The 26,378-nt window shown below is 47.7% G+C and overlaps 1 protein-coding gene across 1 annotated transcript; it reads right to left on the reverse strand.

The window, feature by feature from the left end:
• Positions 1-1,047: 1,047 nt before the first annotated feature.
• CDS2 (CDP-diacylglycerol synthase 2) lies at positions 1,048-26,129 on the reverse strand. The gene is made up of 13 exons (XM_075736545.1): positions 25,860-26,129; positions 13,326-13,468; positions 12,261-12,357; positions 11,763-11,860; positions 10,957-11,096; positions 10,478-10,536; positions 9,656-9,738; positions 8,711-8,798; positions 8,309-8,377; positions 7,569-7,721; positions 7,153-7,272; positions 6,435-6,538; positions 1,048-5,764 (listed from the first exon to the last, which is right to left on the reverse strand). The coding sequence occupies exons 1-13, from the start codon at positions 26,112-26,114 to the stop codon at positions 5,635-5,637; spliced, it is 1,539 nt and encodes a 512-aa protein (XP_075592660.1). The 5' UTR covers positions 26,115-26,129; the 3' UTR covers positions 1,048-5,634.
• Positions 26,130-26,378: the final 249 nt, after the last annotated feature.

Below are 26,378 nucleotides of genomic sequence, written 5' to 3' on the forward strand. Positions count from 1 at the left end.
GGAATTGCCACTGGGAAATTGCAGGTTTTGATGTTTGATTTTAAAGTGGCACAGGATAGGGAGAAACAAGCAGGACTCTGTAGCTGAACAGCTGAAACACAAGCACCAATGCAGATATGCCGGCCGCAGAGGCTGTCAGATGATGTGTCTGACTCACTGCAAGGCACAGGCACGCACGCTGCCCGGCTTGCTGAGGGATTTCATAGGCCGTTTTCCCAAAGATGTAACACCGAGGGATCGTTCAAGACCTCTCGGTAATGGCATCTAACTGCTTTGTAGGACTGCTGAATATCGCATGGCACTGCTCCGCACTTTTCTGCTTAACCGGCTGACTCCTCCAAGGGCGATGTGTTGCAACGTGAGATTTGGGGCTTTAGACTAATTTTGCAAGGTTGCTATGGAGAAAAAGAGGGCATCATATTTTTGTTGTTGTTATTAATTTGTCTGAAAATGCCCACGCAGTGTGACAGGAAGCAAAAAGAGGGCTGCTGATGGGTTGGTTTGGCTTAGCTGATAAGTCAAAAACAGTCAAAATAACACAAGAGCTAAAAATAGTATGTTTTGCTGGGTAAACAGAAGGAGTCTGCTCTCCTAACCCCACGCAAGTCAGGAGAAATGGCCGAAATGAAGCAATAATTTATGCTAAGTAGAATTCCAACAGTTTTTCACATTTCCAGTGAAATATTTAGGGCAAAATGAGCTGATTTTGCAGAGTGCAGCAGTGCCAACACTTCCCTCATCTTTGATCAAGATGGGCCTGTATGATCTGATCACAGCTACCACCCATGAGATGCAGCCGTTGTGTCCCTCGTGCAGGACGTGGACGGTCCGATCCTGCCTGCGTGCTCAGCCCATCTGCAGCTTTCACATGGGTCTTTGCCACAGCCAGGTCTGCTCCTAGGAAGATCCCTGAGGAAGGATTCCTACGGGGCAAGGACTAGCGGAATCCGAGTTTAAAACAAACCAATCTGCTTTACAGAGCACAGAAAGGAGGTTTTCAGCATCTCCCCCACTTGCAGACAGCGCTGAATAAAACTCCACTACAGATAACGGAACTTATATTTATTTAACAGTAACATATAGTATATAAATAGGGTAAATATTTTAAAATATACAATATATCACATTCGGACATTCGGTCAAAGAAAGGCAACTCTACATGTGTAGCTAAAACATTAATCAAAAGAACAATGCACAGCGAAAGAAGCCGATGGTAGAAACACATCAGGTCTGGAGAACAGGAGCACACAGAGATTACAGTAGTACAAAATGCAACTCCAGGGCTGGTTACAGAGGGCAGGAACCACAGGAGCTTTCACGCGATGCTTTTTGTGACAGACACCTGTCCCCAGAAGGGTCTGGATGGGCCAGACCGATGTTTTCCACACAGCTTCGCTCTCCTCCTGTCATACAGAGCCGGTCAGAGGAGGCGGGGGGGAGGAAGAGATGCCAGGATCCCACTGCAGCCATGGTAGGGGGAACTGGCTGCACACATTGGAAACAGAGGACATACCTTGGAATATAAGGTACCAGCATTTCACAGCCTGGTGCCCAGCGTAAGCCTGTGCTACAGGATTTCCAGCTTCACAGTGGTACAGGGTACCATAAACCACAGGCAACAGCTGCCCCTTCAGATCAGCGTCAGCAAACTTCTGAGCCCGTCACCCCGAAGAATATCTAAATAATACATGCTGATCGGCACAGGACATCGTACATAGAAACCAGGTTTCGATGTTTCACTGAGCACCGCAGGCCACTGTCTGGCCGTGCATCTGATCTGCAAACTAATTTGGGCTACAACTAGACTTGGAGAAGCAAATTCCGATCAGCGCATGCCAAGTGCTCGTCTCCACAGACCGTGCCCACTCAGGCTGTGGATCAAACCAGCGTCCAACCCGTATCACTAAATCACCCACCAGCAAACAATCATGAACGTTTAGAGTCACCTCACCAGGACAGCCAGCTTCTCGCGCTATGCGAAAGCAGCTTTCTAGCCATGTCATCCCTTTGCTTATTAAATACACTCACACCCCTCTCTGTACTCTCCAACTGGACACGCAGTGACCGCTCACGAAGAGGTGGTTTCTAGCCCAGTCTGTCCCCTGCCAGGCAGCAGTCGTACCCTCGCAGGCTTCACACTTGCCAAATCCTACTTTCCTCTTCCCTCTGATCCAAGCACACGCGTCAGCTGATACACTACCTCCCCCTTGCTGGTCTGCTTCACAGTTATTTCCCTCTTGCTGGGCAAATACAGGAGGAACTTCTCCAGTCATGGAGCCCACTGTGAACAAAAACTATTGTGCAATGCCAAGCTCGAGCCCTGCAGCTGGAGGAACTTCACGTGAGCATCCCTGCCTCACCTTACCTAGACATCCCTGCCTCGCTCCAAACCTAAATTCTCGTGAGAGCTGCAGCACGACCAAGGTCCTGCAAGGCTTAATGCAATGAAAAGAGATGCAACGCGTCTTGCTACACATCCCTTGGCATCACAGTTAACTCCTTTAGGGACAGCCAGAGGCAGTAATGTCAGCTTTTCGTTTCCTCTGACTTTCTAAGGTTGAAATAGCTACAGCAAACTAAAGCCACTCACAGGCTGGGCTGATGGGGAAAACCCACAAAACGCTCCCTGAGACTACACACTGTCGCTAAGAGCTGAGCAGTACTATCACATATATTCATACCAGTGGTGTAGAAGTGGGTTTGCCAGCCACAGCTCTCAGCCCGACGGAGGACACGATATGGTGCTCACCAGCATTTCTCAGCAAGATCAGCTGTACAGCTTGCAAATAATCTTAACAACCTCCATCGCCCTCCCTTCCTCCTCCATTTCTCAAACAGATGCACTCTTCCCATTCAGTTTACTAAACTCCAGTGCAGGACGCTAAACGTGGCTTTACCCTCCAGGATCAAAACAGGCTTGGAAGTCCACCCTTTAACTGCACTGCTGGGAAGGAAGCAAGACTAAAGCTGCGAGCTCATCAGGAAAGTCACCCACAGGCATTATTGCTACTGCCTCTCTCCCAGCCCTAGGAAGCCACTAAATGCAACTGCTTTGCCCTCCAGTGTCCACATCCAGCACTACACCCTTCAAAAAGGCCCAAATGCTACTTAAAAGCATGCAGAAAAGCTTTGCGTTCAATTTTTGCCCCATTAATTACAACTAAAGAGGTACAAAAAGTTTAAAGCAAGATGAGGAGGCTAAAGACTCATATGAAACATTTCTTAATCTAAAGAGCCGTACACTTTTGTAATATTGATCAACACTATAGCATCATTCTTCTGATGACTGACTTACGACCCAACAGTGCACTACAAGGGATTTTGGCAGATGTTGGCAATGGGCAGGGAGAATTCAGAAAAGCACCAGCTTGTCTGACACCAGAGGACAAATGACTTTTCGGGGACTACATAAAACCCTGTCACTTCCACGCCTATTCCCAGCCCCGGTACTCCTTGCAGGTGCCCTCACTTTGCCTAGCTAAACTCGGCCAAATTGTCACGAAACACAAACCAAATATTCTCCCTGGGCAAAGCAAGATGGAAGCACCTTAATTCTCCCCTCCAATTTTCAAATTAGCGGCTTGGACCAATATCTGCTAAATCAACAGAAAACAAATCCCTGCCTAATACAGTCTCCACAAGTAGTCCAGGGAAGTCTCTACGTACACCATTGGCATTAACCAAATGCAATCCTGAACCGGCTCCATCGTAGCAGTCCCTGCCAGAAACCAGCAACTTTGCCAGCACCATGCTGAAAATACTACGTGGAAACGGACCCTTCTTCTCCACAATCTGTTCTTTCGATCAAATACCTGTATTTCCAGTACAACGGGCACAAACTTCTGCCCCCTGGTTCCTGTTTAGGGAGATGAAGCAGAGCTTGTGACACAGAAAGCGTCCTATAGAAATGTGAGAGAGAGGTTGGTATTATTAATGTATTTACACACATGCACGCTCTCTCGCTCACTCAGGGTAAATGAAAGCAATGGCAGAATCAGAATATGGAGTGTGATCTATGAAGTATTTTCAGGTGTTTTATTTTCCATTGATGCTTAGCTAGCTCGCAGTGTGTACGTGTCCATATCGGGGGGGGTCTGTGTATAAGGTTTATGGCAGCAACTGTTTGAAAACAGCTATGTACTTCTGTATTATCTTTCCCTGTCACTCATTCCCCAGGTTAAAATAAGGTAAAGTTTCTCTCTCCTATGTACAAACTATGGAAAGAAGTAAAATCAGAGTCACCTTGTGCTTGGGAACATTGCATAAGGTGTAAACCAGGGATATTTTCACTATCTGATCACGAAAAAAAGAAAAGTTTTACAATCTTTAGGGCGCTCATTTTTAAATGATAAAAAGTGTGACAAAATAAAGGAAAGTACTTAGATAAAACTTGCAACTATTAAGTACAAACTATTTATGACAAGATTTAGTAAGCAAAGCAGGACAGAAGCCTGCAGGTAAATGAACCCAGACTGAAATGCAACATAGACCATGATAAACTCAGCAGCACAACATCTAGAACTCAAGTAAAAACAAGTGATAGACATGATCCCTGAAAGAAAACCAGAATACCCTGCTGACAGCGCCAGCGGGGTGCTGGAGCCTCAACCAGCAAACTTCAGAAGACAAACCAAGTTGGAAACTGCTCTCCAAATTAGTTAAAATATCCCAGTGCAGGGTTTCCAACCATTGAGAAATGAAAAAGAGTGGTTCAAAGTTTCTTAAAGGTTATGTGAAGGGGGAAAAAATGACCCAAGTTATTTAAAGGGTTGTTCTTACTTGGCAAGAATTACTCAATGAAACTTCAGTGTTCTTTAAAACCTATTTACTTGATTCAGTTTTGAAGCAATTTGAACCTCCCACATTCCTACAAGCAACTACCAGTTTCTTGACTCCTTGTCCCCAGTCTATTTCTGGTTTAATTGGTTATAAAAAAACTTATTTGCCAAAATATCAGCCATAAGGGGGGGAATGTGAGAGGCACTGCAAAAAACAGCAAGTGAAAACAGATGCACGTGCCTGGCTGGGCAGAGGAAATGTGGCTAGATGAGTACAAGATGCTCTTCCAATTAACTGAGCCTTGTGCTCGCCAGGCAGTCTGCAAGGAGACTGCACACAGGCATAAATGTGGCTTTCTGGGAAAATTAACATTGCATTCACATTTACCACCGGAGAAAATGACGGTCCCCAGAGTTGCCATCGTGAACACAGCCTGGCACAACCGCCAAGGGAGCTGCACAGCTTCGCCTTCCCTGCTGTCTCCCGCGTGCAGAGGTGGACGTACGGACAATGCTTTGTGTATTCCCTGCGTGAACACACTCACAGCAAATGTTCAGCTCTGCCCACACGCATTGAAGGTTAAGAACAGACCACGAGGACAGTCGTACCCTCCTACTTCACCCAACAGTCCTTCCAAGCTTTAACTCCTTTTCAACTACAAACTCAAGATTTGCTCATTTGAACCAAAGCTATATAAATATATTATTTAAAAAAACCCACAAATGCAAACATTTACCAAGAAAGGAAGAAAAGTTACAGTGAAATGAGGCCTTATTATTGTCTTAAATCAGTCAAGCCAGGAATTTCCTCAAGGAGGCTTGTCTGTTTTCAGTCCTACTCCAATCGCCCGGCTGTCTATGCGTCCTCCAAACTCCCTAACATACCCTTGTCAACAAGGTGTGCCTTTAGCGTGTTGAAGATGTGGAGCTGCTGGTCTGGCCGCAAGGTTAAGAACTGCTGGATCAGTTTGCTTGGGTTAGGACCTCTGAAACACAAAAAGCATCATCATTATCAGTGAGTCACATCGCTAAGTCTTAATAATCTGGGAACCCAAGTGCAATTTCATCAAAATAATAGGCTTAAAGTGAGAGCTATGTTGCCCATTCCTTCACCAGTTCTACCTGGGGAGCTTAACCCCACTTGGGATGTGGAAATGGATTCAAAAGGCACAGGATGCAGAACTGTAAACAAAAAAACCCCAAACCCAATCTGTTTCAAGAGGGTTGTGCATCTTCCCTTATCAGCAGATGCTCCCTCCCAAAAATCAAAGCAGCCACATAAAGACAGCTCCTCAACTCCTGCAGTACATCTTTTATGCACCTACAGGCTTTCTTCTATGCTTGGCTACAGAATACTTGGTAATGCTACAAAATTATATTTTTCTGCTCGTTCAACTCTGGAAAGCATGCTCAACGTTCACGGGGACATAGAGGAGTTTCAGAGGGTCTGGAATAACAGACCTTGGGAAACAGGAGTTGCGTTTCCAGCTTTGCATTACCCTGCTGAAAGATGCTTCTCTTCTTCAAGCCTCCATTTCCTCTCTTTATCTTGTATTTTTAGATGTTAATATCATGGGGACAAAAACTGTCTCTTATCACTTGTACATCACTTGAGTTTGACAGAGCCCCCAACCTTGACCGCAAAGCAATAAATACCTGATAAAGCTTGCGATGTACACGTTCACAAAGGTAGCCATCAGGTACTGACAGTCAAAGCGGTCCATGATACCTCCATGCCCTGGGATCGTGTTGGCAAAGTCCTGTGCAAGGCAGAAGGGGTTGTATTTAGCAGTCCTAAATGCCCATTACCTGGACCTGCTTACGCACTTCTATGCTCGACACTCCTACTCTTGCTCTAATTCTTCCCAGAAGACAAAAGTCAGACTAAGAAGACATTTTGTTTAATCTGTCCCTTGTTTTTAAAGTTTCTCCTTTATGAAGACTATCGGTGCCTGAGGGACATGAAGGCTTAACTCAGATCTGTCACTCAAAGGTCAAGGATGTTTATCTCTTGCAACGCTGTCTTGCCTTTCAAGGCATCTTAACCGAACATGGACTGTTTATACATAAAACCAGCCTGCAAGACATCAAGGGAAGCCTCAGATTGCAAAATTTCCTGACTGGGTCTTTCTTCCTCTACCTCAAGTTCTGCACCAAAGCGGGGTTTAGAATATCAGTTGAAATTTTAAGGTCTCTCCCCATTCAGTCAAAAAATCTAAATCTTGCCCCAGCATTTTATCTGTGACCAAACAAACCTTCTCTGCCTTCCCAAAGCTTCCAGCCTGCCACTCGTTAGAGCACAGGGGCTGTTTAGAGTGGTAGCAGCCATTGAGTCTTTCCTTTCTAAAATGTAAATGACCTTCACCATCCTCACCTTGATTTTGAAGGCCCTCTTAAATCCACTAGCAAAGAAGCCTCCAAACGGCCCAATGAGGGAGGCAAAAGTAGACAGTGCGATGCTGTGGATTTGGAAGGGGTACATCCGGACTGTCTTCTGCAGAAAGAAAAACATGTCAGAGAAGGATTTTTAATGAGAATAGCAATGTCCACCACTTCCTCCTCTTTCTGTGCTCTCCAGGATTTACACTAGTTGGTTTTCAAGTGGATTCAAGTCCCATCAGACTTGGGACAGCTCCTTTGAGTTTTCAATCAACATGGAGCTAACTTCCCCATTTTTATGCATGTACCTTTGTCATGTTCCTTTGAAGACCATAAAAATAAAGCCCTGATCTCTTTTCTTGGGTGTTCCTACCCCAATAAATAAGATCAAATAAACAGAGAGAGTCCTACCCAGCCCACCACGGACTGCAGCACCAAGGGGATGTTGTACTCCTGTAGCTGGAACAGCTCTGACGGCTCACAGTCCACTGTGAAGCTGTTGGTGTCGTTGTTGAACTCCACCGGACAGGTGAAGCACCGGTACCCAGACATCACATAGGACAGCTTCAAGGAGAGAGAAAAAAAGACGCGGCAAGAGGAAGCAGCATTAATATCTTCCTGAGCAATGTGGCAGAACCAGTCTCAAGGGAAAAGGCCACTCAAGGAGACATGGGAAGGAGGGAGCCACTCTCCCGGCTTCATTAAGAAGATTACTCTCCTCAGAAGCACTAATTGGCTAAAGGCAGAGTAAGCATTTTCGTTTAGTAAGTGCATCTGTTCAGCAAGCAGTGATCAGAGCCTTGTACAAACAGGCTGAGACGGGCTGCACCACTTGGCTGATGGGATGGAAACAACCAGATGCAGAGATCATCATAAAAACAGATCAGAGTGAATTCCCCCTGCAATGATGCACAGCATTCATCCAACAGCAGCAGGAGAAAGTTTCAAGGATAATTATTGGAATGAACATGTCACAGGGTCTAACAGGGACTAAAAACTTCCTCCAGTACTCTGCTCCATCTGCAGCAGAAAACATGAAGTCTCTGACAAGAGCTGGGAGAGCTTAGAGCTTGACTGCAGTTTTTAGACAAAACACTGTCGCCCTACAAAGGGAAAAGACCAATGAAATAAGCTCCATGATTGCTACTTACCAGCAATCCAAACAAAACGGTGGCAAAAAATCCTCCAATAAAACCCTCCCAGGTCTTCTTTGGGGAGAGCTGCCAGAGAGAGAGAAGGGGGTAATTACAAACTGTACATCTCTGCACACCGCTGCACACCTATGCAGCCCTTCCTCGCTTGTGAATCGCTGAGGCAAATACAAATCGGTGCCAACAAACAACAAATAAGAGTTTGGTGAGAAGCTGACACTAACATCTTGGTCTGAAACGGTTCGTTGCACTTTACAGCCTCAAAGACTGGGATGCACGCCATGTTTAACTTGGAGGCTTGCTTCAGACCCACAGCAAGCCATGAAACTGGAGACGAAGGAACACAGGACTAAGACCCAAAGAAGCCAAAATGCAGGTTTCATCCACCAAAGTGTTACAAACCTTGATGAGTGGTGTGCGGCCGAAGAAGAACCCAAACATGTACGCCATGATGTCATTGCAGATCACACAGGAAATTGGGACGATGAACCTAGATGGGAGAAGAATCAAACCATTGGAAAGTGCCAAGATCAGACAACTCCAAGACCTACATAAATGAGCAACTGCTTCCTAAGATGCTTTGCAGTGCCATCACATCAACATCTCCCCCTCCAATGCAATGCAAGGAGCAACCACCTGAAGCTCCTAGGGAAACCTCGGGGGGTACTCTAGTCCTCCGGATTCAAAAGCACGTTGTATACCCAGAACGGCCTGGTTTAAGCCCGTTTTCTTTTGCCACACATGACATGCTGTTAGACAGTCACCCCCTTGCCCCCCAAAGAGGCTGCATTTTAGCTGTAAGCAGGCAGCTCCCGAAGCCCTCCGGGCTGGCTGTGGTGCGCAGAGGAACATGCAATCTTGAAGCGGCCAGAATGAGTTCCTGGCACTGCTGGTTTTGGGAAGACCACCAAAGGGGCTTCTGCTCTGCACAGCAGGCGGAGTAAGGTGGCAGGTTGCGATCTCCTTCCTTTCATAGTGCTGCTTTTAACATGATGCAGACGGCACTGCCCCAAATCAAGTGCTGAGCAGCACTTTCCCATCCATTTGCTAGATGTGGGTATAAAAAGAAAGCATCTACACAGCCCTGACGCTGCCTGAGAGGTCCCTGCACCCCACAGCAATTTTCAGATGCTTTGTTACAACAACTCTGTACTGCTCAAGTGGCACAAAGCAAGTCCTAAGTCGCTGAGGTATCACTCAATCTTTTGCTTTTAACAGGTCGGTGCCTCAGAGGAAGCACCTTCTGCTTAGCCATTCGTTTTTTTAAAAGAACAGTTTTAACTCCAAACATGGTCATTTGTTTCAGGCTGCAGAAATCAAAGCAACTCAGAACGCACGGCAACTCACCATATCATTCCTTCAAACAGGTTGTGAATGATGAGGTGTGACTGGGTAACAACAATTAGCAACGTCACATGGGTCCATCCAAACTGGAAGAGAAGACAGCATGCAGTCCAGCCTGCCTAGAGACACTGCCCGTACGCATCGCTGGCAGAAATCAGATGCTGTTAGCTACCTCGCAGACAGAGGTCATGCACATGTGCAGTTCTAGCATGCACCTTCACCAGGGCAAACACCGAGTCACGAAGAGCGGGGAACAGTCACCCGTAATAATTTATGGGCACGTTCTTCAGAGGTGACCTTCATCGGGAAGACTTCTGCTGGACCAAATGCTCACCCCTATCCCATACATCTCACTCAACCTTCTAACTATATAAGAAGAGGAAAAGACTGATAGATATCCAAGCTGTATCCCTGTGTGCTGAATACACTGGAAAGCAAAACTAGCTGCGTTGAGTCAAACATGAGCAATGCCTTGCTGATGTTTGGGAAAAGGGGAACGTAGCCAATTAACCCTGGTGGTGATCTACCCTCAGTACAAGAGTCAAGTAGCCTTGTGCAGTCCTCTCACCTTGCAGAAAGTTTCTTAATAGTGTCTACAAGTGCAGAGAGAAGAGAATACATGTTTGCAGGGAAATTTGGTCAGTGCCAGCTTCCTAAAAATACAGTGTGCTCACAGTAACTGTTCTTCCAGGCAGCATTACAATGCACAACCAGCACAGAAACAGCTACTGACATGTAGTCCTCTACACAACATTTTCAAGCAGCCTACATTATTCCTTCTTCTGCCTCCAACTGGGGGCAGCCAGGCCCTGCATTTAACCTTACCATGTAGAACTGGAGGCGATAGTGTTTCTTCACCAGACTCAAGACAAACATGCAGAAACCTGATGAGAGACAGAAGAAAAGTAAATGGTGGGAATGTATCTTCAACAGTAAGAAATACTTTTTTACCATGACATTGCACAGCAACTCAGGATTTTACTTGAGTAAAGCAGCAATGCGGAGTGGGAAAAAACACTACTTTGGAAGTCACAAAATACCGTTGCCTACAAGTAACACTTGGACAGATGAACAATCGAGCCTGGCTGTCCCATACAGATTACGGAGTTTTCTTCTACAGAGCCTCATGTAAGAGATTTGCCACCACTACTCTGACCACGCAGCCAAGTTACAGCATCACCGAAGAGCAGAGATAACTTGCTGCGGATACTGTGTTGGACACAATGCTCAGGACAAGAGCAGTTCAAGGAGATTTCTTTCCTCCAGCCCGGACAAGATTAACCAACAGAAAATGTGGTCTCTACCTGTTAAGTATAGGGTGAAAGAAATGAAGCGATGGTATTTGCTGAGAATCCGCAGGGGCTCCTCTCTCTGAACCAGGGTGAAGAAATAATCCGTCACTGTCTCGCCATAGAAAAAGTAGTTTACGCAGAGCAGGAAGTACCTGTGAAGGATGCAGATGCTCACTAGCAGGAACTCTAAAAAGCTTCTGGAGAAACACAGAAAGTGACTGATCCCTAAGGTCTTTACATTGCTCTGGTACACTGCAAACAGAATTTCTTCAAGAGATAGCCAGAACTTTGTTTCTCCCACTTTAGAAATGTCACCTTCATTTAAACTAGCGGCTGCATCACTCAGCTCCACTTTGCAATGGATCACACTATCAGGGTCCGGTTTTGGCCCTCTGACGCACAAGGACTTTCTGCCTTTAGGTGGCACTCCTCAGCAGGCCTCTGCGAGCTTGGGCATCCTAAAAGCACCCGCTCTGTGTGGAAGCGTTGCTCCTGTCCTCTCCCCAGCCCTTATGTCCCAATGTTCAGTCCTGTTTCACAATCACCTAAAAACTCCCATCCCACCCAAGCAATCACATCCATCTCTAAGAGGTCACGCCTGTCCATGCTGTCCCTTGCACAGATCATGGGATTCAAATCTCTGCGCTTCGTGACCAACAGGACAAACTTTATCAATAGGGGTTCTTTCAAGATATTGATCTATCAAGATTTCTGGGGGCTTTTCCTTTACACACGACACTGGTCAACACACAGCAATCCCAGGGTCTCTGGTTTGGAGGTAGCCAGATGATCCCCTTGCTGCCTGCCCCCGTACTCACCAGCTGAGCGTCCTGAACCAGGGAAGGTCATACGAGTGGTACACGTTATAGCCAATAGTGATAATCTCATGGAAACATTTGATCTGGACACACATCACCTGCACAAAAAGACATCCAGAAGCTGTAATACATGTTGGTTAAAAATTTTTATCTCAAGGAGATAAAAATCATTCATGTGCAGAGCAAAAGACACTTTAGCAGTCACTATCAGTCTGCCAGGAGTCTCCTAATCCAACATGGGAAGCTCACCATGTTGTTCTTCCCTTTCCTCTGCAGGAGGTTTCTAACAGCCCCTTGTATTAGTTTCAGTTGCAGCCAAATGCTGACCTCCAGGGCAGGCAGTCACAGATTCCTTCCAGGTTTCCTCCATGGAGAGAGAAATCCAGCAAGCTAAGGACTTCCAAAACACAAGGCTTTCAGCTTCCCACTCCAGCAATGGTCCTAGCAACCTTCCCCCCTACTGCTGTGAATGTCAGGGCATCTCTCTGGAGCACTTACTATTGTCATTAAGACCATGGGTCCCAAATAGATGATGATGAAGAAGAAGGTGATCATTGCCAGCGTGAGGATGCCTCTCACCCACCAATTCTTCCATCTAGGCCATAGAGAAGGAAAGATGTTAGAGAAAGTCAAAACAAAGCAAAGAAGCAGGACAGTACTTCTGCTCTCTGCACATCACAGGAAGGAAACTGAGCCCTGGAAACCCCAAGTTTCTTTTCAGTGCTGCAGAGAGACTTTGATCCACTGATGAAGGCCTGGTTGCAGCAGCTGCAAGGCTACAGTGCAGCTCAGTCTCCCCTGCTACGAACCTCAACTAAATGCAGAAAGCATTAGCCAGGTGCAGCATATCTCCAAGGGCACTGAAATGTCTCTTCCTGTTCTGCTACAGGTTTCCCACACCTTGGACAAGCTGCATGGTAAGTTCAAATAAAATGGGGATCGCTACCCCTCTCTGCACTCCTTTTCAAGAGGAGACATGGGCCCTGGCGTGTTGTACCCTCGCTGCTCTCCAACAGATCCTGCCTTGAGCCTCTCCCATCCTCACAGCACACCCAGGAGAGACTCCTTCTCCCGTGATATAAATAAGATGCTTTTTCCCCAAAGCAGTCTGTAGAGAACATTCTCAGTTTGTTCTTAAATCTCGTCCTTATCAGCGTGCTTTTCTCATGCTTCCTGCAGAAGTAAGTCACACCAGTGGTTAAAAACCACCGCAGTTGAAGTCTTTGCTGAGAGTGCTGTCAAAGCTAAACACAACGTCTTCTGCTCCATCCAGGCCTCTTTTCACCTGCCAAGACCAAGCACGCAGCGAGGCAGCCCTCCCACAGCGCTCCTCTGCCACCGGTCCTCTCCCACGCACAGCAGCCTTGAGCACTGCTAACATCACCCTCATCCTCTGCTTCCTCTGGCCGCGGGGCACCTTCCTGCCTGCCGCCAGGAAGGGAGAGCGCAGCGCTTCCCGGAGCTCTTAGTCAGCTTCCAGCAGCCACCACCGGGGCTAGGAAAGCTGCGGTGAAGATGGAGGGCCCCTGGCAGCAGATGGGAACAATGCTCAGTGAGTGCTACCTTGAGGACAGGTTGGAGAGAGCTCTGTTAAGGACCTCCGGAGTGTCATCCGACGTTGGCACTGGGGGCGATCCTCCAAATTCGGATTTGCTTTCGCTGTCGGATGCTGTCTCTCCATCCAGCTTGTTCTCAGACTCTGACTCCTGCAAGTTAGAGACAAAGAGCTTTACTAGACACAGTGCTGGCACTCTTTGAAGAAACTCTAACCAGCCAACGGGATGCAACACCTACCACCACGCTACTTCTGCATGAGAGAAAGAGGAGAAGAAAATATTCTGGGTATTACGTGGGGTTATACCCATGAGAGACAACATCAAGTGGTTTAGGTGACATACATGATGAGTTTTACTCTCCATCAGTCTCAGCAGTGGCTACAGAACAGGTTCTGCTCCCTCGGAACGGAAGCACACAGAAGGACATAGGCTTGTTAGCAGGAATTTTTACAAGGTCCCCCAGTCCCCAGGCCGGTCTCCAAGTATGCAACCCTGCCCGAATTACACAGAAAGAAAGGCCTCCAAGCAGACAGGCTCAAGGCTCCCAGACAGACTTTTCAAGTGCTGACTTTACATGCAGGCGCTAAAAATATCACTGAGCCTATCCTCAAATAGCTGAAGAGGAAGAGCATGGCTTATCGCTCTGGCCCAACCATCCTCTCAGACCGCAGAAGAAACCTGATGTACTGGAAAGAAATACACGTGCTTTCCTGCCCCTTGGACTGCTCCGGCACTCGGCTCAGAGCAAAGTCCTGCATTCAGGGGGTAAATAAATACAGGCAAGGCAGGAGGATACTGACAGCTCTGCAACAGGCCAGTGGTGGAAAAAGGATTACCAGTGACCTCCTGGCTCGCAGGCAGTTCCATGCCCTCTACCCAGCAGCATTTTTTCCTCCAATCCAGCTCGTGAATAAAGGACAAATCCAAACTTCCACGTTTTGCCCCTCACTTCAGCAGCAGAGCTTCATCCTGCTCCTCAAGTCCTTGAAGCGAGGAAGGGAAACGTCACTCCCCGGGGAGTGCTCGTGCATCAGGCAAGGCACGGCCCGTGCATTTGCCCTCGGACCATGGGCTATTTTAAAACTCCCGGAAAAGAGAGTAAGTTTGCAGGAAAAGCAAGGCGGGAGCCAAGCTGGCAAACACTGGGAGCTCTGCAAACAAAGCGACTTCATCCCTTTGGGCTCCCACGCAGCGCTGCCCCGTGCTCGGAGCGGGGACACCCCTACCAAAACAAGCATCCACTGCGACTGGTTTGGTGTAACCATATCAAGGGGTATTTGTAGTTCACTAGAGCAGTAAGACTTGAGTAGCTCCCTTATTTAAGGCAGGAAAAGATAATTACTCCCCAAGCTGTAACGTATCAATGGCTGCAGGCCAGGTTCTTAAAACAAAGACAGCTAGACACCGTCAGGTGGAGGCAGCTAAAAATACAACGGTGTTGTCAGAGGTTGCTTCCGGGGACGAGCGAAGCACTGGCCATCGCACCAGTCGCACCCTGCGTCGCCTCCTCCTCGCCTTGCTCCGCGCTCGCTTCTTTCCATTCCCATCGACTGGGAAGGAAGAGGAAAGCAAAACTAAACATCTCTGCCAGCACTCGCATGGGTTTGGAGAGCTGGCAAAGAAATGCAACGTGGCTTTTTTTTTTCAGTTGTTTTTTAACTGACCTGTAAAATGCACTTGTCCCTCGGACTTCAGAGAGATTTAGTGCCATTTAGCTGGGAACACACAAAAGATCAGTTCCACAAGGCAGCTGCAAATGGCAGCAGGCAAAAAGACTGGAGACGATAAAACTCCCTGAAGACCACGAGTTTGGCATCCTGTAGCACAGGTCAGGGGTTCTCGAGCAGGTTTGGGGAAATCAGCACACTGTATTTAGCTACAGTCTATGTTTCCCATTGCAATGCTTTCTCCAAGAAAAGGATTCTCTGCGGAATTACCCTGTGAGCAATCTAAATAATAGAGAATAATAACAGCTTCAGCACCAGCCTGACCAAACTCAGTTTCTCCTTCTGGTCTTCTAGATTATGTTTAGGAAACATAACTAATAAACATAACTAATTGTTGCACATTTCTAAAAAAGAAAAATTAATGTGACTGATTCAAATCAAAGGGGCAAGGAAGTGCTTTGGTACTTGGGGTAACTGCCATCATCTGCATACACTAAACCCAAAAACCTCAAGATTTCAAATGCAGCCCAAGTATCCATCATCTCATGCAAGTCCCAGGCTCGCCAGCCATGCAATAAAAGGAGTAGGCATTGAAAGGAGAAAGCAGATCCAAGCCAGCATCCCTGCGTTTGATTCCCAAAGCACTAACATTGCAAGGCTAAGTGCAAAGCAGGCAAATTATTCCTTGCCTGTAGCCCAGAGGATCAGAAGTTTCGCAAAGTGCTCCGAGACCAAAACAAAGGGAAAGAGCACTGATGCACTCCTCCCTTCCGCTCCTGGCCAAGAACATGAAGGATGAAAGCAACTGCACAGCTCAAGAGACGGAGGAATTTGATGTTGCAACTGAGCTACTCTAACAGCTGCTGGAGCGGGCAGTCCCAATCTCTGCCGTAGCCCAGCCGATGATTTCTCGCACTACCAGGGATGGTGCTGCTAAATTGATGTCAACCACATCACCAGTCACCCGACCCAAGCTTTCAGTGCAATGCCAAACCAAACCTCGTGGTGCAAAGTGTTTTGGTCTCCAAGAGCAGGAGCAAAGCCTCCCTGGATCAGTCCAATGGCACACGCGTTCCGCTGTTCCCCACTTCATCCTCAGCCCTGGGAACAGGAGAGGTCGTGCAACAGCCACGCAATACCCACAGCTCCAACAAACGTCACCGTGTTATTTCCAGAGAGTACGAAGAAGGCAATCAAGAGGTTTGTCAAGATAAAGGGACATTGTGAGGGTTCAACATTAAATCTAGGATTCATTGCTGCCACATATCTTGCCTGCTCAATTTAAGCCTCATGGGAGGTAGAAGAAAGGCTTTTCCCTGATGGAAGAAATTGCCAAAGTCAGGGCTAACATACATTTTAACATCTTCACTTTCAAAACAACTGAGCCTCAGGAATCTGCTCTTCTCCCTACTTAGATCCCTCTGAAACTGAGTGTTGCGATTATATAGGACATTGTGCCAGATATAGGCTATGGAGAGGACTCAGTAATTGACACTATTTTTATACCTTTTATGCAAATTGCAACCATCAGCCTACAAATCACCGGTTTAAGCAGCTGAGTGGGGTGCTAAATAACTTGTTTGAGCCTAAGCGTGATGCACCCTCGTCTGGGCTTCTTAATCCAGCTGTGGCATTGCCTTGGTAACACCCTCCGCGTGTTTCCACTGCTATCTCGCTAGTCCTCCAACCCATCTAGACAGATCCCCGTCCTCGAAGGATAATCATCAGATAGCAATACCTTCTGCAAAGCAGCTTGCAGCAGCAAGCAAAGAGTGCAAAGCGGTGCAGCCGACAGTGAGTGATGCTCGCCAAGGGCTACTGCCGGTGAAGATTTAAGCTCATTACAGAGTCAGCGCTTCTGCAAAGAGCTCGTGAGTGCAAGGGGCAGGTTTGGGCTGTGTTGAGCCATAGGCTGCAGACACAGTGTCCTGCAATGCCAGTACAAACAGCGTTTCAGGGAAGCCGGGTCTCATAGATGGTATTCTGTCATCAATTCTGCTGCTCCCCCAAGAAACACATTTCTGATGCCTCTTCTGTGCTGTTTTCTACTATTTCTGCCCTTGAAACAAAAGCCTGGAGACTCACACCTGCAGCAAGTTAACCCAGAAATCGTGACTTGTCTCCTTTCCCGGCCACTGGACCTTTATCCTTCCACAGACCTTTTTTCTGCCTTTTCTTGGTTGTTGTTTAGGTTCTTCCTAAAATTGAAGCTATTTAGTCGCAGGCTGATTCTCACATACATCAGATCACGCCTGAACCAACTATGACTTTGAGGTAGCAGCTAACACAGCTCGACACTGGTACCTAAAAGTTTCAATCTCACACCAAGGTCTCACTGAACCAGATGCCGCCCAGACAAATGAAAACGCAGCCCCGTCACCTTTCGGCAATCCCACCACCTTCCACTGGTGCTCCTGCACTGGGATGTGGCTGTCTCCAGCCGTATTTATCCCATATTCTCCCAGCACACCTCTCCCTCACCAATTTTTCCTGTTCATTCAGTGGTTGATATTCCCTCTGCCTCTCTCCTCCCAGGCAGACGGAGGGCAGAGCACTCAGTGCGAACATGTGCCAGGATGTTAGAAATCCGTGTGCGTGATGCGGAGCCGGGAAGCAGTTAAAACCCATCAGTAAGGGCAAAGCAAACTTTCCCTCCCGTTACCTTGGAATCTGGCTTTATTCTTCCCTTTCTTTTACAGGGTAAGCATTAAGTCTGTTAAAAAACAATCAGATGCAGTAGCATTTACTGGCTTCTGTTACCAACAAGGAATTACTAAATTCAAGGGCTCTTTTTTGTGCAAATCTGCAACAAATCAGCACCGCGGGCAAGCCTAGCGCTCCTTCTTCAATTTATCATCTCAATACTGAAGGCTTCTTTAAGAATCAAGGGAATAAGTAATGCAGGAATAAAATCAAGATAGCAAGGTACATTTTATTCCAAGTCATTCATTTTTACGCAAGCCATGACAAGAAGAGTAAATCCCACAGATCTCTGCAAGGTCTGTTTCTCTTGACTGATGAACCAGAGCAGATGGAGCAAAAAGCCAGATACCTACTTGCCTGTTAAATCTGTGAAATCAGTAGATCTACGCAACATTTGTGAACAAATGTGTTATCACCCTAAAGAAAAATACATGGAGAAATGAGTTGTCTTAGCTTTCTGTAAACAACTTAACCTCTGCAAGCATGCGGTAAGAAATTTGTGCTCACGTTTTAAATGGCTTTCTCGCAACGGAAGCTCTGAGCGCTCGGGGTTTTTTTGCCCAAGTATCCATGACATGATCTCAGTTGTCATAGAAACAAGTCAGCTATCTCCCTGCCAAAAATTTTCTGCCCAATACAGAGATACAGAGTTAAGTATTTGATGCTGGTAGATCAGATTAGTTCAAGAAATCCCATTATTTGTGCACCTTTCTTGAAGCAAGGCGCTGTTTTATTTAGACTTCCTGCCAGATTTTAACAAAAAAGCAGTGACAGAAAATGCTAATACACTGCTAAAGAGAAAAATATAGTTGCTTTTTCAGGCAATAAAATTGACAGCTAGAACAACAGGGACCAACTGTACTAAAGCCTCTACTATCCTCACCTCTGAGCACATTTGCAGGATGAAGGCCAATGCCATTAGCCTAATGCATACAAACCCAGCGGCCTCAGTTATGAAAATCTCAATGTTTTTCAAAAGTGGTTTGACTTCCTACGTCCGGGAAAACCGTCTGCTCCATTCCCCTCTCTCCTTCTTCACTGCTTTACCTACATGGCACTTGCCCATCTCCGACAGCTGCCGTGCCACAGCCAAACCCACCTCAGACAGATCCCCCAAGACCTCTGTCCTCAAGGTGACATCAAGGCAAAAAATCCTCCCCTTACTCCTGAATTATAGGATATTCTCTTTTAGAGGCTTACAGGCTCAGAAGGGTGAAAGAAGAGAGAGAAGTCTGGGGACCATTAACACTAGAAGGAAGAAGCAAACAAGCGTCCAGGCTCGATTTGTGCTCAGGTCTCAAAAAAGCATTGGCTCTTCACAAGTGGGCACAAAGTAGCTCGTGTCCTGGTGCTTGAACTTCTTGGGCTGTGAACTTATCTGCAGGGCAATTAAATTCAAGTTTCTCATGTCCCTCCATCAAGATATCCCACCAAGCTGGCATCTCGTGCTGACTGCTTAATTTCTTGTCTCAAAAAAGCAAAGCTCAGTTTTCATTTACATTTATATGGGACTCCCTTCCCCATCCCGAAAGAACATATTCCAGTTGAAAACAAGCACAGAAATTAGGGCATGCCTAAAAACGGAGACCATTAGCAGATAACATCACAAAAAGCATGTTTGCGTAGTGACTGAAATAACTAAGAAAACTCCCATGGCCATCTCATGTTCCCGAAGCCACCCGCTTTGTTTTGAACACAAGCAAGCTCTGCTCGCCAGTGGGATGTGATCGGAGGTATGCACAGTTCGCATTTAGCAGAACAACACTCTGATACAAGAGCCTGATCTCAGTGTCAGCAAATCTGATTCACGCGAAGTCGCGTATCCCTGTGACTCACTTGGCACAAGCTAATCCTCTGCCTGGCCCCCAACACAGCACCCGCTCCGGGCTCTGTTTATTCCAGGAATAAGAAGGTAAATGCATCAGGCTCCAAGTCCTTTTTCAAGAAGATATTGTATACAAAAGAGCGCAAAAATAGGTCGCTGGTTCTGGCATTGCCCCAGAATTTCCTACTGCTACGAAAGGAACCTGCCTCCCCCTCTGAAACCCGGGATGGAGATGTTTTGGGGATAGGCTTTAGCGCTGGGTTTTCCTGCATCTATCTGGCATTCCTCTGCTATCGTGGCATTTACCGAACCGGCAGACTTTGTTGTCCCTGCAGAGACCAAGAAACACATACAGAAACAAGAAAGCAAAGCTCCTAAGCGCCTCTCGGACTCGGTGTCTGAAAGAGGCTGCCCCAGCCTGGAGCTGCGTCTGCACGATTCTGCACAGACGTTTCAATCTGTTGTTATCTGGAAGAGCTGTGAGAAACGAGACAGAACAAACAGCTCTGCGGCAATGGGCACACTATTCACATTGGAAGGTTAGTGCACAAAAAGTCTATTTTTGTCCTCTGAAATGAGAGCTTGCATCATGCCAAGGCCGATGGCTCCTGACCCTCAATTCCTCTGGAGTTACACATGTTTTCCCAAAACCTAATCGGAAAAAAATCTTAACTGGTCTATTTAATTTGCTGACTATAAGGTGGTACCTCAACCTTGTTCACATTTTTCTACCAGTCAATCCCGTTGGCTTTATTTGAACTAATCAAGGAAAGGAGCAATGTAGGACCCGGCCCGGGATGTTCAGGTGTAATCCTGACGAACCCAAATCAGTAGTTTTCTGAAGTCACAGCTTCATCATAAACCTATCACACAACTTGTTCTAAAGAGAAATCTATGAATCTTCATGGTTCTTTATAATCCTGGAAATCATAAATCAGAGAAAACTCAAGTGAAGATCACCAGGAGGGACACACACTAACACAGACCACATTTTGGGGGAAAAAAATAGAGCTATTGACAGGCACAGTAATAGGTTTCTATCCCAAAATCCTGCAGATGTGTAACAAAGAAAAGCAGCGGTATTCTTTTCTTTCAGAAAGGAAATATGGATTTGCTTGGAAACACTGCATCTTCACATAAGTTGGTCTCCTAAGGGTTTTATCTCCAAGAGCAGTCTACCCCTGTGCTCATCACTGCTCATTTCAGGCAGGCAGGAGGACAGAAAATGGTTTTCTTGCCACCTAATGTGTGGTATGTGCTTGATAGTGAAATCAGTCCTCAGTTTTTCTCCCTGCTGGGAAGAGAAACACAAACATCTCATCACAACTTCCCTCTTCTCAGCACCAACCATCCCTCCCTTCACAAGAATCACCCTCAGCGTATCACTTCAAGCACACGGCTTCAAAGTGCAAGCAGAGACACCGTTTGTGTGCAGAACAGCTCATCTGGGCGCTGAGCAAGAGCCCTGACCTCAACCTGCAACGGTGGGGCGGTCAAAGACAGCGTGAATATCCCCTGGGAGCCGTGGGTGTGCCACGGCCGCCCTCCATCACCCTGCACTATACTGACCTCCTCGTACACAGTAACAAGATGCGATAGGGAACGAGGACAGACTGCTGGAGCAGCAAGAGAGAACTTGGAAAGAAGCTCCCAGATCCACCAGCAAGAATGCTTCAGAAAACAGGTCAGCCATCTGCCTGGAGGTAACAGCGACTTTTCAGATACTGCCACAACCTAAGGGAACGTGGCCCTCCAGACGAGGCAGAAATAAATCGTCCAGTCATTAGGCAGGGATAGGAAACAGAAGGCAGCTCCACACTATCCAAAAGGCGGAGTAACAGAAAATGATGTGCACTTGGGGGGTTTAACCTGAGCGCTGAGAGTCTCCGTGCTCGCTCTATCTCCGTGCAGGCTGGGAAGAAAAAGACCTCCTTGCAGCCCAAGGCGGAGTCATCCAACCCTTAAACTGACAAAATCCTCCTGGGATCAAACTTCTCCAGCATCGCCACAAATGAGCAAGGAAACGGGCAGTTCAAAGGAAAGCCCGTGCATTTTGTGAAAAGGAGTAGCAGTCAAGTCAAACACCATTCAAAGGAAATGATGAGCAGCCTGCAGCTCCTCCATCAGCTCCAGCGCAGACCAGAAGCTGGCAAAGGTATTAAATTCGACAGCTGGCTCTAATGAGCTCTTTTAGAAATGCAATCGGTCCAATTTCTCATTGCTGCAATTAACAGTAACAGATAACAATGCGCTCCTGTTGGCAGGCACGCATACAGCTCAGCATCAAACAGCAAGGAAGACTGAAATGCATTCTCACATCAGACCTCTGTTTGCTAGCATCTATCAAGAATAAATGATTTCAGCAGAAGCCCAGCAAACTGATGCTTGGCATCAAGCCTAAAATAATACTAAGATATATCAAAAATATAAGCCTTTGGGGTGGGTCTGGAAGCAGACTTGTACTTCTGCCTCTCTTAATTGTGGATGAAGAGAGGCATCACTGCAGTGGTTTATTGGTCTTGGTCCTACCTCATCTTGTTATCACAAACTCCCAAGTACTAGGAGCTCTCCTGTGACCTGGGAAGTAACAGGATTTGAAATTGCCTAAACCTTCAGAGCGCCTGCACTGTTATTTCTCTACTCTTGCACCTTCTCCCGAGCCACAGACCAAAATCAGAGCTGCTGCATCCTTTCCAGTGCACACCAGACAGCCGTTCACATCTACCCTTCACCCTCCCAAGCAGACCTAAGGGACAGTTACTTGTCAGCACTGGCATTCAAATACCTGGCACTTACTTAGCTCAGCAACTTCAAAGCACTTTAGATCACTAGGAAGCCTTGCAAAATGCCTGGAAGCACAAGAATCACAAGGCTTGGACACCAGAGTTTTTCACTTTTTGTACCACATGGCACAGATGTAGCCAGATAAAAGTCACATCATCAGTCCACTGCAAAACCAGGCTGGAAAGAAGAGTCCTCATCATCGAACCCTTCGTAAGTACAGAAACATTTCCCCCTTGCACACTTCATGCCTGCTCATCAGGGCCTTGTGTCAGTGAACCAATGCTCCTTGCAGTCACTGTAACCCCTTTTCCCGTAAGAAACGAGCATCCCCAGCTGCTGTGAGTGCAACGAGGTGCCAAGCGCTACACAGTGGAAAAATTCACCTGCGTGGGCCATTGCACAAAAACGCCTGCCAGCAGAGCGGCTGCAGGGACCGCTTCCATTTGCTCTTGCACCTGCCACCTCTCTTAAAAGGGACAGTATTTTCCAGCAAGACACTGACTGCCAGTGACAAAGGGGTGGGTAAACAAAGCCACAAGTGACGTCACGGTGTGATCTGCAGCCCAGATAAGCCTGCCTGGATATAGAACTGTACTCCTGCCCTTCCATGGGACTAGGATGCCTGAGAACCCCGCCGCCTCCCCAATTTCAGACAACGTCCTAGCAAAAGAAGGACGGAAAAGGAAAAAAACCCTCTGTCCTCAATGTCAAGTCACACAAAGCTCCGCATGTGTCGTGAAATAATTTTCTTCTGCACTTTTCCTGTTCTCTTCGGAAGCTGGAAGACAAAATGTGATTGAACGGGATGCACGCAACACAGGAGAGATGGCATTGACCTCTGGGTTTAGACAACGAATGAGTCTATGAAGGCAAGGAACGAGTCTACAAAGACCAAAGGAGCGTGGGATCTGTAGGGTAACAAGAAACTAGAACTTGTTTCATTCATCTAATCTCAGATGTCTACACACTAACAACTAACAGTTAGTCCTTTGGGCTAAGAAAATGGGTACCAAGCACAAACAACATCAGGGCAAAGTTTCCCTGTTTTTTCGCTGGAGAAATCAGAGGGAGTTCACTGATCAGAGTAAACAGATGTTGCCTTGTTCCCTTTGAGATGAAGATTGCGTGTTGCGCAACAGTTTTAACAAAAATCGATTTTAAAATGTCCTGGCACAATGGTCTCAACTGAAGCAGCACGGTTTCAGCTATAAGCGTTGCCCAGTGCCAGCGGGGAGGAAAACATCAAAGCTGCGACACTGTGCAAGGGTTAGAGGACCAGAAAGTGAAACCAGCCTCTCGCTTTCCTTTATCAAAACAGCAAAGTGAGAACAAGTACAAAATACAACTTTCTGGGTCTAATCTTCAAGCCAACCTTGACGTTTACATCTCATTTTAACTTGTTTCTTTTAATACACCACGAGCTCTTTTCAGAAGACACAAGGGTTTCTCTAGAATACAATATGCATTGCTAAATTATTTTTCTTGGCAAGGCAAAGGAATGACAAAGCAGAAATGGGAATGTCCCCTCTCGACAGTAATTCCTGCAGGCAATGCACTGGGCAGGCGTAGATCACTGATAAACAGGACACGCACGAGCAATATTTGCTGCATTGGCTTTATAGCAATATTATTCTCAGTCTCTGCCAGGCATTTCCTGAGCACTAAAAACACAACGGCTTGATCTCAGGGGAGGAAAGAAAAATCTGCCACTGAGGTCTGCTGCCACGGAAAGCATGACGCTGTCGGGTTTTACTAATGGCAGGATTACTGTTACCAGGTAACCTCCTCCCGGGCTTGATTTTAACAGTTTTGGGAAATTCTCTGCCTCCCGTAACTGCCTTCTATTGTTACCAGACCTCACATTCAGCACCTCAGAGGAGCTGTTCTTCACTGCTTGGAAACACCTTCTCTTTTTGGTTCTTTTTGGTTTTTTTTTTTTTGCTTGGGGTTTTGTTTGGTTGGTTGGTTGGTTTGTTTTCTTCTCTTGCAATTCAACTGAGCTGCTTTAGGATGAGCAACACGACATAAACGTTCCCTCTCTCTAGTAAGGACACTTCAAGTCATTGACTCAAAGGTAGTATCAGAGCGCTTCAGAAGGCTCATTATATGTAAAAAGCATACTTGCCTGGAGATAACAAGATTGCACTCAAAATAGCGGCCCTCTGACCTTCTTTAGGAACGCATCACAAGTAGCTAAAGCAAGATCGCAGCGTGGCTGAGGGAGTTTGTTTGCATACCGGTTACACAGTACTTAGTCCTTCCAGGCTGCTGAGGGATGTCTTCCAACTCCCACAAAAGTTCTGGAATATAAAAGTCCCCGAAGATTTTCTGCTGCAAAGTAAATTCCAACTGAGACAAAGGTACTTATCTAGAGAATAACAGCTTCGCCCTATGTGCAACAACAACAAAACAGGAGCCATCTTATCGCTCTCTTAATAGAGGTCAGTAAATGTGGATTCAGACAGCTTCACGTAAGCTACGAAAAAGGCAGAAACTTCCCACCGACATCGAGATGACCCATTCTCGACACTGTCCGTGCTTTCTGTCCCAGTTCCCTCTCTAATCCCATCAGAATAATAAAGCTTCCTCAAACATGACTGTGCAGCTCCTAGGAGGTGTTAAACTGGCATTCAAAACAGCATTAAATGTGACATTAACATTGCAAAAGGCATTTTGCCTGATGATTTCATGCTTCTCTGAGTTGTGTACTTCATGCATTAGCAGAGGAAACATCAATATGATGCTACTAAGTGCAAACGGACAAGTGCGGAGTCGCTCCCAAGATACAAGCACTAAACCCCAACGCAGTGCGAAGAACCACTTCTCCCTCCGGCTTTTGCTCTCCGTGACCCTGCAATTATTATTTACGAAGTTTTTCTTGACTGCTTATTCCTCTCATTCCTTTCCTCTTTGGGGAGGCACAGGATTAAAGATGACAAGGGTGACGACATGACGCACGGAGCGACTGCCGAGCTTGGAGCATCCAACTGGGCTTGGGTTTGGAACAGAAGAGACGTTACAGGAAAACGGAGTCCGGTTTTCTGTTCACGGCTCTTCTTCGGAGAAACGTAACCGTTAAACCTCGTTAAACTACCGACGGAGACTGCAGGGCAGGGTATTTACAGAGGGATGGCTTAGGAGACACCAAAGCCTTCCTAAGGGGACCTGCGGGGTTTTGTAACCGCACTGGGTACCCAGTTTGGGCCCAGATCCCCGCTCTCCCACACCGGATCCCGGGCCGGTTGTCCAGCCGCGGACAGAACCCCCCGGGGCCGGGCTCTGCTCGTTCGGGGACGCTTTTGGGGCTGCCGGACTGGGGGAGCAAGCGAACGAAGCGACGGGCCGTGGAGGCGCTGCAAGAGCACGAGCAGAGGCGCACGGCGCGGGGCAGGACGGGGGGGGCGCAGCAGCGGCTCCGGCCCGGTTCCCCCCGCCGTCTGCAAGGCCGCGCAGCCAGCCCGCCGCAGGCCCCGCGCCCCTCCCGCCGATCCCCGCCGTGGCGCCGCCGCCCCTCTCCCCGACCCCTCCCCTCCCCTCCTCCGCTGCCCGGCCCGCACCCCACCTTCTCCTCAGGCTCCGGCGCCCCGCCGGGCTCCCGGCCGAGCCGCTGCCGCAGCTCGCTCATACCGGCCCCGCTCCCGCCGCGCTCCGCGACGCTCCGCCGCCGCTGCGCCCCCCGCGAACGCCAGGGGGCGGGCGAGCACAGCGCGCCGCCGCCGCCGCAGACCAATCGGCGGAGCGGGATGGGCGCGGGGGCGGGGCTCTCCCGACGCTGGCTCCGCCCGGGTGTACCCGGATGTGCGCCCGCCGGCGCCATGATGGGTGGGCGCGAGTGCGTAGTTGCCGCCGGGGGAGGGAGGGGAGGGACGGCGGCCGCGTTGCATCGCGATCGGGAAGGCCCCGCGCGCGGGAAGTTCACGGGCGCTGGCAGAATCGTGACGGGTTTGTCCTAAAGAGAAGATTGACGCTGGTTTTCACTCAGACTTCCTGTCAGGGACTGGCGTCTGGGGAGAGGCGGGCCGAGCTGTCCTTTCGGACGGGCCCCGTGTGCGGTGCAGGCCGAGGGCGGGCTGCGGGGATC

Source organism: Balearica regulorum, chromosome 27 (genome assembly GCF_011004875.1).
Source record: "Balearica regulorum gibbericeps isolate bBalReg1 chromosome 27, bBalReg1.pri, whole genome shotgun sequence".
Classification (NCBI taxonomy): Eukaryota; Metazoa; Chordata; class Aves; order Gruiformes; family Gruidae; genus Balearica; species Balearica regulorum.

Bases quoted from the DNA above. Each gene is read 5' to 3' on its own strand.
- CDS2 (XM_075736545.1), bottom strand. From the start codon at position 26,114: ATGGCGCCGGCGGGCGCACATCCGGGTACACCCGGGCGGAGCCAGCGT. The intron at 12,358-13,325 runs GTAGCACTCACT...TCTATGGCCTAG, and splicing joins CTCTCCAACCTGTCCTCAAG to ATGGAAGAATTGGTGGGTGA. The intron at 8,378-8,710 runs GTTTGTAACACT...TCTCTCTGGCAG, and splicing joins GCCGCACACCACTCATCAAG to CTCTCCCCAAAGAAGACCTG.